This window comes from Cebidichthys violaceus, unplaced genomic scaffold (genome assembly GCF_023349555.1).
Source record: "Cebidichthys violaceus isolate CVI_PGR_0920_01 unplaced genomic scaffold, fCebVio1.0.p SCAF_6, whole genome shotgun sequence".
Taxonomy (NCBI): Eukaryota; Metazoa; Chordata; class Actinopteri; order Perciformes; family Stichaeidae; genus Cebidichthys; species Cebidichthys violaceus.
The window spans coordinates 4,925,257-4,940,163 of record NW_027176816.1 but is presented as its reverse complement, the minus strand read 5'-3'; the positions used below and the strand labels follow the sequence as shown (position 1 = coordinate 4,940,163).

At 41.4% G+C, this 14,907-nt stretch overlaps 1 protein-coding gene across 2 annotated transcripts; it reads right to left on the bottom strand.

Annotated features, from left to right (window-relative positions):
* Positions 1 to 302: 302 nt before the first annotated feature.
* Positions 303 to 7,937, bottom strand: kcna2b (potassium voltage-gated channel, shaker-related subfamily, member 2b). Of its 2 annotated transcripts, XM_068733882.1 has the most exons (3): positions 7,650 to 7,937; positions 6,661 to 6,804; positions 303 to 5,901 (listed from the first exon to the last, which is right to left on the bottom strand). In XM_068733882.1, exon 3 carries the CDS (start codon positions 5,782 to 5,784, stop codon positions 4,282 to 4,284), a length of 1,503 nt encoding a protein of 500 aa, XP_068589983.1. In that variant the 5' UTR covers positions 5,785 to 5,901; positions 6,661 to 6,804; positions 7,650 to 7,937; the 3' UTR covers positions 303 to 4,281. The 2 variants fall into 2 exon arrangements, with proteins under 2 accessions (XP_068589983.1, XP_068589984.1); XM_068733883.1 differs by lacking the exon at positions 6,661 to 6,804.
* Between the last annotated feature and the right edge of the window lie 6,970 nt (positions 7,938 to 14,907).

The following is a 14,907-nucleotide window of genomic DNA, read 5'->3' as shown; positions in this document are numbered from 1 at the left end:
CGCGCCGGCTATTCCGCCTTTACAGCCTTGTGTATATTCATGCTCCGTGATGTAGTTGGTTCATAGACTGACATTGGCTTTTTACATCTGGCCATTGCATTCATGCTTAAAAATCATAAAAGTGATGTTCATTTGTAAGATCATCTTGCTGAACAAAACTTATTAGTATTCCAAAATCAGACATACAAAGAATATAGTAATCAGCTGGTTTGGGCTAGCATGATAATATATCATTATGAGACAAAGTGATCTGAATCCATTATTACTGTAGAATTGCAAATTTGTTTATCTTTTTCCCTAAATCTTCACAAAGGGTCCTTTTGATCACATGAGAAAGACACAACAGTAGCTTGAGGTTATAATAAAGATGTTATTATTGATATTATGATATTCACAGTAGATTTATAATTTACAATTATATTAAATGATTAAAGTAATATTCTATCAATATTCTCTAGGAATCAGTTTTCACTGAAGGTCCTCGTGAAGGCATGACAAGCGTTCAGATCCATGTTTCCTTTATGCAGTAATGGACGGTTTGCTTCATGGTTCAGTCTTTTTCCGAACAAGAAAAAACACAGGCCGTATACTGATAGCTGAGTAGAGACTGCAAAAGCTAAAGACAGCGAGTGAAGAAGCTGAGGGTTATCTAAATCTCATACACACATTATTTGTGTCAAATAGCAAAGTGGCAAACATTTGAAGAAGGTAGAGGAAGTAAGAGGAGGTGGTTGTTTGGGGGTAAATATGTATTAAGACAGTACAGACAGAATCTATTTGACCAAGGCCTGCGTGTGTATTTTAGTCAAACCTCAGCCCCTGCTCCGAGTGAGCCAATAATAACAGTCAAATAGAAAAACATATATAAAAAAAACAAACAACAGTTCATTTATACAGTGTCTGATGACACAAATAAGTTAAAGTTCTCATAGAAATTATATTTCCTATTTTATTTCTTAATCCTCCCTTAGTCCTTGGAGCATATTAAACCTAAGAGATGATTCACTTATATACAACTTAAGTTTCTTGGATTAATTCAGCAATCATACACTTTGACTCCCCGCTACACAGGAATCTGTACAAGCTTGTTTTAAAGCTGAAGCTTTAGGCATTTCAAGACATCGTTGAAAGCAGCTGTAACTCTTAGATACATTGTTTACATGGCTACGTGTGTTCACCACCAATAGTGGGTTTGAGACCATTCACTTTGTGGCCTTGAAGTTCAATAGGTGTCTGTCCTGACAGCAAACATGACCATCACAGGCAGTGTGTGTGTACACCGGCTGTATGTGTTCAATTGTCCTCTTGTATGTGGAGTACAGCAATGACGCAGCAAAGAGGTGTTTTCCTTGGTTCTGATGATGCTGATGTGCCGGGCTGTTGGTTTCTTCAAAAGAACGAATTCTGTCTTAACAGAGATTCACTTCAATAGTGCTTGGTAACGAGAGTGAAAACGACACAAGTCCAGGCGAAGCTTTCAAGCCACATAAAGTCACATAGGTGTTCCAGTACACAACAACAGTTTAGAAGAATACAAGTACACATCAGATCAGACAGAAAAAGAGGGTGTGGACAGTGTTTATCTTACTTTCATTATCGTATTTTCCTTCCCAACCTTTCCTCTCTTTCCTGCAATCCCCAGTACTCGGCTGATACTGCAGCTTATCTCATAAGTCAGCACATGCTCATAGATCTCATCTCTAGTGAGTGTGGCAGGACATTCCTTCCTCTTTGTTTAATGTACTACATGCATGTGTTGAAAATATGCACAGGCTGTAAACATTGTGCTAGGATCGAGTAGAATATACAGAGCGCCGGACCTGGAGTCAAGAAGACCAGTGTTTCAGATAACTGAAACACTAAGTCTGATTCTAAAAGCTCTCTATTTCTCACAATCTCTTTGTCTCTTTCATTTTCTGTCACTCACACACACACACACACACACACACACACACACACATACGCACACACACACACACACACACACACACACACACACACACACACAGACAACACAGCACACTGGGCGTGATGGGCCTATATATCAGAGATAAGCGCACTCAGACAGTCCCTTGGAGCATTATGATGCACTTGGCTGGGCAAAAAGTCTGCCCGACTGACTGTTTGAATCTGTGCATCCGCTAGGCTGGCAGCAGATCCAGTAGTAGCTGTTGTTGTGCTTTCACTATAAGACACAGTTACTGGGTTGTGACTGCAATTGACTATAAAGATGTTAAAACTTAAGTTAGTATTAGTTAACCTCTGAAATGTTGATCAAGATTGGGACTCAACAATATCTCAACTAACAATGGCAAGAAGATGCTTATGCAAAGCGTGACATATACTTTTAGAGCATACAGTTTTTGCACATAGCCGCAGTATAGATATAGTAATATATTGATGCCAATTTGTTTTTTAAATATTATTCATACTAATTCATGCTACAATGAATACTTCAAAGGACATGCAGCACTACAATTGCAGAGTAGCTGTTTGATAAAAAGCTGATGAAGGACACATAGCTTTGGTCCTGCATTATGTGGGCAAAATGCGCCAATGGAATGATTGTTTAAACTGCATGACTATCACAAAGAAAAACAAATACTGAGATCAAAATGTATCTCTTTTACAACCTAGGATACAGTATGCCAGGTGTCAGCACATTTGTCTTTGGTGATCTAATAATTGAGCTGTCTACCCTTTTAACTTGTTCCAGAGGCAGGCAAAGTTTAATCATTTTTACCAATTGTTTAGGAGGAGAATGCCATTGCTTCTTTCCACTAATCCAGCAATCAGAATACTTTATTGATCCCTGGGTGGAAATTAGACTGAGTAACACAAAGTTGGCATTGGTGGTATGACAAACGATGACCTTAAATAGATTAATTTTAGTTTATCACTGTGCTCTGTCTTTGGTTGTGGGCCCTTAAAAATATAATTTTAAACTGTTAAGAGTTAATACAGTACCATAAAAGCCTTATACATAAAACTAGTTAACTTTGCTGCCATAAATCTTGACCTTGGTTGAAAGTAATTATAGTTTACTCCTTAATCTCATTTGATCTATTTTTACAAACGCGGAATGATATGAAGTAAAGAACAGCAACATTTATGCTGGGCAGTGGTGTTAAACTGAACACTTCTTACTGTACATCTGTTACAGTGGAACAGGGTGGCGGCTAAAGAGACACTTTAAGGTAAAGTTAAGAGAATGGAGAAATAGGCACTCACTCAGAATGCCGCCGAGAAAACAATCACTATCTTTCTACATCATGTATCTTAATCAAAGAAAAATGTAGGTGAGAAGCACACATTCATCATATTACTAAAAAAAACATACATCAAATCAATACACATCAATAAATAAACATTCATTCTGTTTACTGAGACATTTCTTTTGTCCACTTGCTTGCCTGCATCGGCTGGAAACAAAAAAAGGCAAAGTCTTGGCGAGAGTGTTCTTACTGTAAATCCACTTGAGCTTCATTGAAGAAAAATGGCAGGAAAAAGGTGCGCTATTTATGGTCCGGCACAGAACATCATCTATTTGTTGGTCTCAATAGAAACCACTAGCTTTGTACTGGACAATATCTAGAGGTGGCCAAGAGATGAATGAATGCTATGGCCCTCAGGCTTTTTTTCTCTAACAGAGAAAGCAACAAAGGACCATTTGGTCCAAAAGCGTATTGGTATGTCTCTGTCTCGCTCTTATTACGCACTTCAGTTTTCCCCTGATAGAAGAGATGTGATCTTGGTGACTTTGTTTTTCTCTGAGTCAGGACCTTGGCAGTTAGAGCGGCAGATTAAAGTTGCTCTTGAATGCTGATAATATGGCCTGCTTTTAATTACAAGTTAATAAGTTAAGTTACATTTTAAAATAAATGTCACACTGATGTAAATTGTTGTTATCGTGCTTCTTCTCCCAGCGGCAGTTTGAGCAAGAAGGTAGAAACTAGTGGTCCCTTAACACTGTTAATATTGGTTATTACTGGTTAGGCTACTATTTGGCTACTGTTGCGAGCAGGGTGACTACTGTCACATAGGTAAGACTAACTCCATGCAGACACTGACAATGTCCTAAATAAGACGAGTGGCCACTCTATGATATGCGCTGAGACAACAAGAGGTCCTCTTGACTGACCTTTTCTGCAAGTTAAACCCACTCATCTGCTCTGGACTCAAATACTGGGCGCCATATATTTTTCAATACATAGTGTCACACCTTAATTAAACCTCCCTTTGCAGACCCCAGCTGAAGTTAACCATGTACAGTAGCTCATATTATACATCTGTACGCATCTTAGTGATGTTTACATAGTTAGTGTTGGCCAGTGTACAGTTTCCTGTTTTTATGCCCTCTGGTCTGAAGTCCTCAGTGCTGTGGTTCACAGCCTCCTGGATCTCCACATAGTCAGATTTACTGAGAGTGGACCCACTGCCGCTCCGACCACTCTTCTTCAGATCTTCTGCTGAGCTGGCTTTAGGCACACTTGGGGTATTCAGATACTGTGCCTGTTCCTCGCCCTCCGTCTCTCTGTGGTAGAAGTAGTTGAAGTTTGACACAATGACAGGTACAGGCAGGGCAATAGTCAGCACACCGGCAATTGCGCAGAGAGACCCTACAATCTTTCCTCCAATGGTTGTTGGGACCATGTCTCCATAGCCCACTGTGGTCATGGAAACCACTGCCCACCAAAAGGCCTCAGGAATGCTGCTGAACTGGGAATGTGGCTCATCTGCTTCTGCAAAGTAGACGGCACTGGAGAAGAGGATCACACCGATGAACAGGAAGAAGATGAGGAGGCCTAGCTCGCGCATACTGGCCTTCAGAGTCTGGCCCAAGATCTGGAGCCCCTTGGAGTGACGGGAGAGTTTAAAGATACGAAACACCCTAACTAGACGAATGACACGGAGAATAGCCAAAGACATAGCCTGCTGGCCTGCCTGGCCGTCCTCTGGCCTCTCTGCTAGCTCTGTACCCAGGGTGATAAAGTAGGGGATAATTGCCACAATATCAATGATGTTCATGATGTTGCCAAAAAAACCAGCTTTACTGGGACAGGCAAAGAACCTAACGAGGAACTCAAAAGAGAACCAGATGATACAGAGGGTCTCAACAATAAAGAAAGGATCCTTATAATAAGCTGAGCTGTCATAGGTAGAAGTGGCGTTGGACATGGACTGTAATGGATAATTGTACATCTCCTCATCATCATTTCGGAAAACTGGCAATGTTTCCAGGCAGAAGCTGACAATAGAAATAAGAATCACCATGACAGAGATGATGGCAATGATGCGCGCAGGACCTGAGCTCTCTGGATACTCAAACAGCAACCACACTTGTCTCTGAAACTCATTCTCTGGCAGAGGCCGCTCCTCTTCCTTTATGAAACCTTCATCCTCCCTGAAGATTTCCATAGCCTCCTCACCCAATTCATAAAACCGGATCTCCTCAGAAAAAATGTCCAGGGTCACATTAACAGGCCGTCGCAGCCTCCCTCCAGATTGGTAATAATACAGAATGGCATCAAAACTCGGTCGATTACGGTCAAAAAAGTACTCGTTCCGGAGAGGATCAAAATACCTCATCCTTTTCTTGGGATCCCCCAGCAGCGTCTCTGGAAACTGGGAGAGTGTTTTGAGCTGCGTCTCAAAGCGCAAGCCTGAGATGTTGATGACGACTCTCTCGCAGCATTCGTGATCCAGCTCTGGGTCATACAGGTCATGAGGCTGACCCGGATGTGCTGCGGCCTCGTCCGCAGGGTCGCTGGTAGCAACCGTCATGCTGGAGGAAGATGGGACCTGCAGGTTTCAGACAGGGTGGGGCCACGGCGGGCCACGAGGAGATAAAGGCACCACACACGCGTGGGTTCAGGTACAGGAAGATCTGTCTGCAAAGAGCTACAGGAAAGAAAGCAGAGAAAAACTGCAAGATTATTGTGATAACCATTTAGATTTGTAGCATACATATTTAAAAACTTGTATCCACTGGTATACATTTCTGAAACAACAATCAAATAGTTAAAAAAAGTTAGATCTTTCACTGACTAAAATTGTGAGTAATTCCTAGAAATGTGTTATTTCAAGACCTTCCTGTAAACAGGCAAGAGATGGGCAGTTGAAAATAACAAGCATGAGATAGGGGGGGCAGAGCCACTTGAGCACATTGGCTCCATTGTGTCTATGTGTATTAGGTTATGAGTTCTCTCTCATATGAGAACACTGCAGGATCAATACGCCAGCCAGTAATACTGTATCAGCTCTCACAGGGTGCAGTTACAACCAACAAATCTGATTATACAGTATGCTGAGTGCTCCATACAATCTCAGAGATGAATTTCCTCTGTCTGTATGAGACCAACATTCCCTTTGAAAGCCGAGAAAAACTTCATCAAATCAATAATCAAATTATCAGTATTATTTTTAAGCATATTTGTCATATGGTTGACATAGTCCACTGCATTACAGCAGAGCTGTTAGTTGACAATCATTTTCTAATTTCATAGGCCACTGCACAAAAGCAACATGTATGAAGATGCATAGTTTTGGAGACTGGACCTATCTCAGGCCATACTATTTTACTTTAAAAGACACAGCCACATATGTGTGATTTCGTAGTTAAAGCAACAATATCTGAATAAAAATACAAAAAAGTCCTACCTATGTGCACTGACGCTTGTAATGCTTGTTTACAATGTGTCCTCTGGTGGTAATGCGCCCAGCAGAAGTGTTCGGTCAAAAGTCAGCTCCCCGGGGTCAGAGCAGCTCCTCTCTGCCAGCCATATACCGCCCGAAGCTCTGGCTCTGCATCGGCGCGGGAGTGGGAGATGGGACAAGGCGTGAGGATGCAGGAGTTACCTCCATCGCCTCAGTGACCAGCAGATAGGCTACATGTGATGCAGCTAACGCTACAGGTTGAAGCTGGCGGGGTGGGTTGTGGTTTGGGAATAAAGTGAGCAAATCTAAAAAATGTTTGGCATCAGCAAAATATGACGCCCCCTCTTCAGAACAATACGCTGCTGCCTACAACAACAAAGGTAATCCTGCGATATCTGCAGAGACTTATTGGGGAAGGGAGGTTTGCGAGAGGCGTTGCTGTCAGTATTTCTACTCGGTGGCACCCATGGCAGATCTCATCTAAAGCGAAATCACCTGTTTGATCGCCAAACAGGTCCGTATTCCTCCTGAAGGTTTTTCCATCTTTGTTTTTAGCTCGTTAAAATGTTAATTATTTTAACTTATCGCCACCCTCTTTTTTTTCTGATGGGGAATATCCATATCAATACACCAAGGATGCACATTAGTAACAAATGGAGGCTTAATTTCGCAACCCATTCCATGGAAAAACGCAGTCCTCTGAGGGCGTTTTTCATAGGTGCAAACCTATTTTTTTTCCCTCTAAATTGGAGACAAAGCAGCCCGGTTCATGCACTGGGGTTTTCAAACATTAAATGACAGTGTTGTAGTGGACTGGCAAGCGCGAGTGAGTTAGTTTGGAGTGCAGGTGCTAGACATGCTCAAGCCATTTGCAGCCCTCTCTTGTGTGGATCATGGACAGCCACAATAGACTCCATGCACTAAACAAAGCAGCATAGCGTTATTTGTCGGACTACAGCATATATTTCAGATAATGGCATGCAGGAATTCACCCTGGTTCTCTTGGTGCGCAGACGCATGTATTTTTATCCAGTTTGTCTCCTCTTAAAAGGTGCCTTGGGTTCGTGAGTCCATTCCTTCATAGCTGTCCTTCTTCCCTTATTTGACTAATCTGTCCAGTGGATGTGTCACCTCATCACGACCAACTGTTTTTGAGCTGCCGCTTCTTCCCATGTCTCTCATATTTCACCATAATTCACCATAGTTGAGATACGTGGGCTGCAGCCGGGCATCGCGGCGCATACTAAGATCTTCACGCGCGCCTCGCCCCATCGCTCTGCGCTCCCCGACACTCTTGTCCTCTCTACTCCACATTAAAGGGGAAGCATCGCCCACCACAGGGTGGTAACGGTTTTCAAACAAACATGTCCACACAGCAAATTTGGTTTAGCCCAAAGATAGAAATAAAATGAATAGATAGAATACGAACTGTATAATGTTTTCTTTAATGACTGTCAGGAACAATTTTGAAAAGAGAAAAGCAGATGTTGAAAATCTTCCACTGAACTGAAATGAGAGCAATGAATTAAGGGAATGAGGGATAATGAGCCAGCAGCTACAGAACCTGTGCATGTCTTGTTTGAACACCGAAGTTTCTGCCAGAACTACTCATAACCGAGTCATTTTATCATTATCTTCCTATAGCTCATAGTTTGAGCACTTGACTGGGTGTCTGTTTAAGGATAATCTTTTTGTGTACATGTTGGTCTGTGTACTTCGTTACTTTAGTTTCGAAGAATATTACAGTACAGTATGGGCTCATGATGGTAGAACCCACAAGTTGAACTATATGGGTGTGTGTGGTCCCTGTGAGGTCATTAATGTAAAATAAAAGAATACAAAGGCAGGCTCCAGTTTGTCATGTGTCACTGATTATGCTCTGACCATTTACCTGCATACTGTATCACAGGCCACTAATTACTACACAGACCTGTTAAGCACATGTAGGCACACACTCACACATACAGAGGACTGATGCTAACAGCTATTATTGCAATCATGTAAGTAGACGAAATGAATGTCATGTAAACCAATTACCAGTCAAATAACTAATGCAGAGAAGTTTCCTTGCAGACAGTCTTCCTGCCCTTTTTTTCCTCCACTACTTGAAAGTGGGTCAGCTGACATGTCGTCAGGTAGAGCGCAGGAATCACACGCACATGAAAAAAGAAAAAGAGACGCAACTACCTAAAGAATACATGAGGAATTCCAATTATCCTCCCCCATGTGTTCCCCTTGTTCTACCATTTCTATTGTCCAAGGACAGGTTGAACATGTTGTGCAATTCTTCTCCAATGAAGGTGTCAAAATTCTGATTAAGATGATGACCCAAGCCCAGAGGGACTGCAGCAGTAGCCCACTCTGCACAGAGCTGATGGCTGAAGGTCTCAATGAGCTATTGCCACTTTTACATAAGTATGCTGATTGATGGCCGGGAACTCTTAAACCCTCATCGTCCATGTAAATGAAGAAGGCACAATTCTAAATGGAGGGCAGCTAAGAGACCAGCCACCAATATCCAATGCTGGGTATCAGAAGAGTAATGATTCTTCATCTGTCACCACATTCACAGCAATTATCTAGAATACAGTTTTGTTAGCAGGTTGGGGAAGAGGGCACAAAGAGTATGGGATACGGGATTGAGTTAGTTGGGGTTAGGGGAAAGGAGAGTCATTCTCTGATGATTTATGTTTCATTTTATTCTTGTGACTACCTTGAAATTGCATACACTGGCAAAGTTTCATGTTAGAATTCAGTGCTCATAATCTTGACCACACTCTTTTCTTTAACCTTAACCAACTTGTTTTAGTAGCCATACCCAACCATAAACGAATGATCCCTTAACCATCTGAGCCACAATCTAACCTTATCATAACCAAACCATACGCAGCCCCTAACACCTCCAGAACTTGCCTGAGAATCATAACACTTACACCTTTTCTTTGGTATAAAAACAATCCAGTTATAGAATACTGTACAGCCAAACAGGAATGGTTAATGGCTAATGAAGCATATTTTAATGCTGCCAAAACATAAAATGTTTTTAGTTGTAACCCACATAAAAACTCACTGAATCCATAACAACATGCTTCCGGTTTACCAACTGCAAGACAATAAATAAGGAGGAGCGACGGATTCCATAAATATATATATATATATATATATATATATATATATATATATATATATATATATATATATATATATATATATATATATATATATATATATGTAAATATAAATTTGAGTGTATGGGCACAGCTGTCTTGATTTTGTCTGAGGAGGCCCCTTAGTGTTTGAAAACCACTAATCTATAGAATAAAGTAGGCAACTGATAGTTTCATATTTTTCATACACAGTTGATCTAGAGTTTTGAGGGCCATTAATTCTCCAACCATTTTAGATCCTCAATTCTGTTTCCAGTTCCCTTTCGCCTTCAGGTTGTGCCAAGTCTCAGCAGAATGGAACCATTGATTCTGTTTTGTATTCAGCCGAGCAGACCACATGGAACCTCATAAAGAAACTTAAGAAAGCTTTTCAACTAACCCCACCTGACTGCCTGTAATCACTTCTCTTCTGTTCTCTTATGCCAGCTGGTGCATTGCTGTGGCTCGGCAGGGACCCATGGCTAACGGGGCGCCCCAAAATGTCTAGACAAAAATGTGGATGAAATAGTGAGGACAACAGGAATGTGCAGGGAGTTCCCACAACTCCACAATGTGCATAGAACCCATTGTTCCCAAGATATAAGCACAATTAATACAATTAATCTACTCTAAATTAGTTTTTGATCCGTCACTGTAATCCCACACAAATAGCTCAGTTGAGATATGTTGTGAGATGATCAGCACACCTAAAATCTCCACCCTTTTCTATGCAGCAGAATGTGTGGAAGTGAGAGAGGGATGATGAGCGTGAGTAACAGACGGAGTGAAGGAGAGAGGAGGGCGCTGATCCAACTTATGACAGCAGACTGCAGGGGAGGGGCTCTGTCCTGGATGACCTCTGCTGGTGCTGCAGCAGGTGATCACTCACTCACAACACACTCACGCACATACAGATGTAATAGCCTACTGTATTGGCATGTGCATGCAGTCACTACTAGAACATGTGCACACACTGACACACACATTTAGACAAAAGTCACACTGACTCTGTCTTTCTTTATAGCTCCAAGACAAGAAACTGTTTACCTTTCATTTCCCTGTGAACACAAGGAAATCCTGTTTTTATTCCTAATTCATTTTTGCATGTAGGCATCTAAATAGCACTCCGCAACAGGCATTCTCCTCTATGACAATGAACCAAGCAACTTAATTACCACATCAGCTTTTTTTTTTTGTCCCTTCATCCTTCTTCATTTTCTCCCCTCACTTATCTCTCTCCCTGCATGTCTCCCTCTGGGGTCCCTCTATATTTAGAGATTGACCTTGGAAGTTGTCTACCTGCCTGTTGAGAGCAGCCAGGCTGATGAGGATCACTGCTTTCATGATGAGATATGTCCTCACCTTTGGAGTAGAGTACTCTATTATTGATTCTGGATGTGGTTTCACTTTCTGTTGTTCTCACAGCCTTCAAAAACAAGAGAGAAAAAAAATCAATGACCCAACTAGTCTGGAGGTGTGGCTTAGCTTAGAGAGGAAACTTGGGAGTATATTCATGATATCTATACTGCATGAGTATGCACAGCTGAATATGTTTTCCATATGCAGAGATCTCCTTTACAATGAGGCTTAGCAGCATGCTTTGAAACATTCATTGAATGATGTGCAGTGGCAGTTTCGGAAATCTCCCCCAGCAAGTGTTTTCTTCCCACACTGCAAGCAGCAGTTAAGTGCAGCCTGTCTAGTCAGTTCAATCAAATCAACAGCTAATGTATATGAGCCCCAGTCTGCTGCCATTCTGTCGCTGGTGTGTGTGTCTTACTTGACAGGGACTTGTGGCAGCACTGTGTCAGAGCCGGCATACCGGAGCCTCGTTGAGGACGGCAACTCACGACCCCACAGAAATGATGGTGACAGGAGCGGAGGACGCAAAGGAGGACGGAAAAGCGAGGCAAAGGTTGGCATGACGTCAGGAAGAGCTCATATGTGTTGCAGAGAAGAGGCTTGGTAGAGGAGGAAGTGAGGAGACAAACACAGTCAGCAGGAAATTAAGTTAAAAGTGTGCAGAAAATGAAAATGAATGGAGGAGACGGGACAACAGAGGTGGAGAGGGTAGCAGATAAAGGTCACAGTGACAGAGTGATGAGTCATCCAGCAGAGCACAGCAGCATCTCTCTCTGTTTCACACTATCACCCTCTCCACCATCTGTTTGTTTTGACAGCAAAAACTGAGATGACTGGCAGCAGATCACCCCTCCAACAGCTAGAAAAAAAATCGAATATGTCTTCTGGGTCTGAATATGCTGCAGATATTGTTTTGAATGTTTTTTATTAGTGTGCCTGCATGTGTTTGAGTGCATTTGTCTGATATTGTTTTGTGTGTTTACGTACAATACATATGTCTGGATGGGCAGTCCCACCTTGTCTACTCAGCTTGTGGCTGGAAACTGTAACTGATCAGCCAATCAGCATCCAGAATTAATCAGAAGCACTAGCAACAGCATCATCACCCTTAGCAACCATCCTTCCCAGCTACCAATGGCATGGCTCTGCTACTGAACATGGAAACAACCCATAACTGCAAGTCACAGAGAAAAATGCATTGTATGTGGCAGGTGTGAGGGAAATTAAAAGTTGTATCTTATCTTCTGTCATGTTTTGTATGTTAGGGAAATTTGTAATCATTATTGTATTAATTTCAAAAAGGGAGTGAGCGTCAACTGTTTTGGTTCACTCTCACAGCGTTGTTTGGCTCGGCTCAGCACCAACAGCAAACAGACAAGTGTTTATTTATTGTGAATGAAGTGGATCATTTAGCAATTAAAGATTTAGCACTTACGCAGTTGGTAGAGACCAAAAACAGAGCTGAGAGAGAGAATATTACCAGGTGGACACAAACACAACCATATCAACTTAAAGCTGATCATATGTCAATGTTGTATGTACACATTGTTTCTGTTGCCCCCAGGTTATTGGAAGTTAAAAGTCATTCCAACTTCCTAAAGATGTTAGAATATCCTTTAGTCATTAGTTAGTAAGTAAATAAGTAAGTAAGTAAGATTTATTTATAAAGCGCTTTTCACAGACATTAGTCACAAAGTGCTTAACAGGAGCAGAATTACAAACATAAAAAACACAATGTGACCATATAAGGGCCAATAATTTACATTTAAGAATGCACAAAAAACAGAAAGTACAAAATTAAAACATTAAAAGCAGGAATAGGACATGAGTTTTTACCCAAACGCTAGTCTAAACAGGTGTGTCTTGAGCTGATTTTTGAATGAGTTCACAGAAAGAGCAAAACGTAGAAGTGCAGGCAGAGCATTCCACAACCTTGGTGCTACTGCCTCAAAAGCTCAGTCACCACGGGTCTTAAGGCGAGTGTGTGGGGCAGACAGATCATATAACATGTTTGACCTGAAGTGTGCGGGCGGGTGAATAAGAGTGAAGTAGTTCAGCCACATATGCAGGAGAATTAGCTATTGCTGACTTTCAGCTCTGTGACCCTCTTATGCTGACATCTGTCTATGTGTGCACATGCACATTCAATCTGCTGTTGGCATCATCTCCACTTAGACATGCTGTTCAAATGGAGTCCCTGCATGGTGAGACCCAATCTACCTGGGTAATACCCTGATCCTCTTCCAGAGACACACTCAAAACACACAGACACACACAATGACACACGACCCACACTCGCCCTTCTCAGAAGTCATGTGCACATAAACACTGATGATATTATTACAGACAGCTTGATACCTTCAGTGCACCTGAAGAGGGCTGAGTCTGTTCTATGTGGCCAGTCTCTTCAACTTACTCGACAACCCTCCCTTGTTGCTATGGAGATTTCCTCGTGAAGCGCCATGGCTGGTGGGGAGATTTGAAGACGTCATAGGTATTTTTGTGATCTCAGAGGCAGATATCGTTCACTAACATTTTTAGTAGTAAAGCCAAAGAAAAAAAAAAAAACAGCAAAGAGCCAGATAGATAAATAGTTTAAAAGATGATAAGAGTTGCTCTGCACTGATAAACATCTGGAGTATTTAGTCAACAACTATTACCACATTTCCAATCACCTTAAAGAAAGGCGGTTTGGTACTCGTGGACACACAGTAGCTTAGAGATGTGGCAGAGTTATTAGTGAGCTGGTGGGCTCACTGGAGCAATAAAGCACACTTGCTCATACACAGGATGACAGTGTGATGGCTGTAATCGTCTGTTAGAATGTTAATATTTACCTCCTGCGGCACAGAGATGATATGAAGTTTTCCACTGGACTCATACACAGTTCAGGTCTCTTTAGGTTTCAGCCATGCAGCCTAATGTGTGGCAATAATGTTCTCTTCAAATTGGGAATCACTATTTCTTTTCCAAGCCAAATATAAATCCCTGGTGATGTTGCAGTTATTAAATCTGTCAGATAGAGAAAACATATTTTTCAATATTATCCGTCTATTGCATTGATGTTTACAAATAGATGCAGTATACTCTCATAAAGAATTGGCCCAGTCACCCTGATACAGAGAGGTTCCCTTGCTCTGTCTGTTCAGCCCAATGACGATGGAGACTGTTGCTGCGAGCCAAACACCATTTTTCACTTTTTCACTCGGAGAAGACTGTCACTGTGTACGGCTCTGCATGGGAAACACTTATTAAACAGTGACAATTCAACAGCAGTGCCAACAGCATATTTATGGATGCTAATGCTCCGATTATCTTGTGAAATTAGATTAACATTGAATGATTACAGCTTTTATAATGTCATTATTGTATTTGTTATGCGCAGAATCACATTTTGATATTGTAAAAGCACTGAAATCACTGGATCTTGTGTTCTACTGTAAAAAATAGTGTGCTTTTTTCATCTTTATCCTGTTGAATAATGAATTACAAATTGAATAGGTTGCATTTACTAAACAACACCATACTGGAGCAAATGATATAAGTGAATTAACTGTATAACATCCACAAAGATAAAATGTCTCTAGTCATGATATAATCAAAACATACAGTACTCATATCAGGCAAGAAGGTCTGTAATTGGACCTAGATATTCTCCAACACATAAATGAGTACCATTCTCTCAGTAATTGAGTGAAAACAGACTGCAGCTCCTCCAAAATAAAGACAGTACAACTCATAA